This window comes from Penaeus monodon, chromosome 32 (genome assembly GCF_015228065.2).
Source record: "Penaeus monodon isolate SGIC_2016 chromosome 32, NSTDA_Pmon_1, whole genome shotgun sequence".
Lineage (NCBI taxonomy): Eukaryota > Metazoa > Arthropoda > Malacostraca > Decapoda > Penaeidae > Penaeus > Penaeus monodon.
This window is the reverse complement of record NC_051417.1, coordinates 25,851,465-25,851,767: the sequence shown is the minus strand read 5'-3', so window position 1 is coordinate 25,851,767 and position 303 is coordinate 25,851,465. Positions and strand designations below refer to the sequence as shown.

General features: G+C 53.1%; 1 protein-coding gene across 1 annotated transcript in view; it reads left to right on the top strand.

The window, feature by feature from the left end:
- Positions 1-303, top strand: part of LOC119593628 (fibronectin type III domain-containing protein 1-like) — a 14,041-nt gene that overhangs the window by 3,873 nt on the left and 9,865 nt on the right. The window contains exon 5 of the mRNA XM_037942581.1: positions 96-270. Within this exon, the coding sequence (XP_037798509.1) occupies positions 96-270 (175 nt within the window). The remainder of the gene's footprint in view (positions 1-95; positions 271-303) is intronic.

The following is a 303-nucleotide window of genomic DNA, read 5'->3' as shown; positions in this document are numbered from 1 at the left end:
TACATACATACTCTCAACCCCTGCCATGACCCCCTACCCCCCCCTAAAAACAACAACAAACATCCCCGCTTCGTTAGCAACATTTTCATCGCCAGGTATGCTACACCCGAATAAACAGCGTCAGCAAACAGTGCTTCCTCGTCGAGAACGCAACACACACTGCGGAAGGGTTAGAGTCCTGTACCGTATACCACGTGACTGTGACGTCAGTCTCGCCGGCAGGGATGCGTGGGGGTCACGTGACCTTCGATACCAACACCGATGACGCAGGTATCAGGGTTAAGCTGTGGAAAAGGGGTGTTG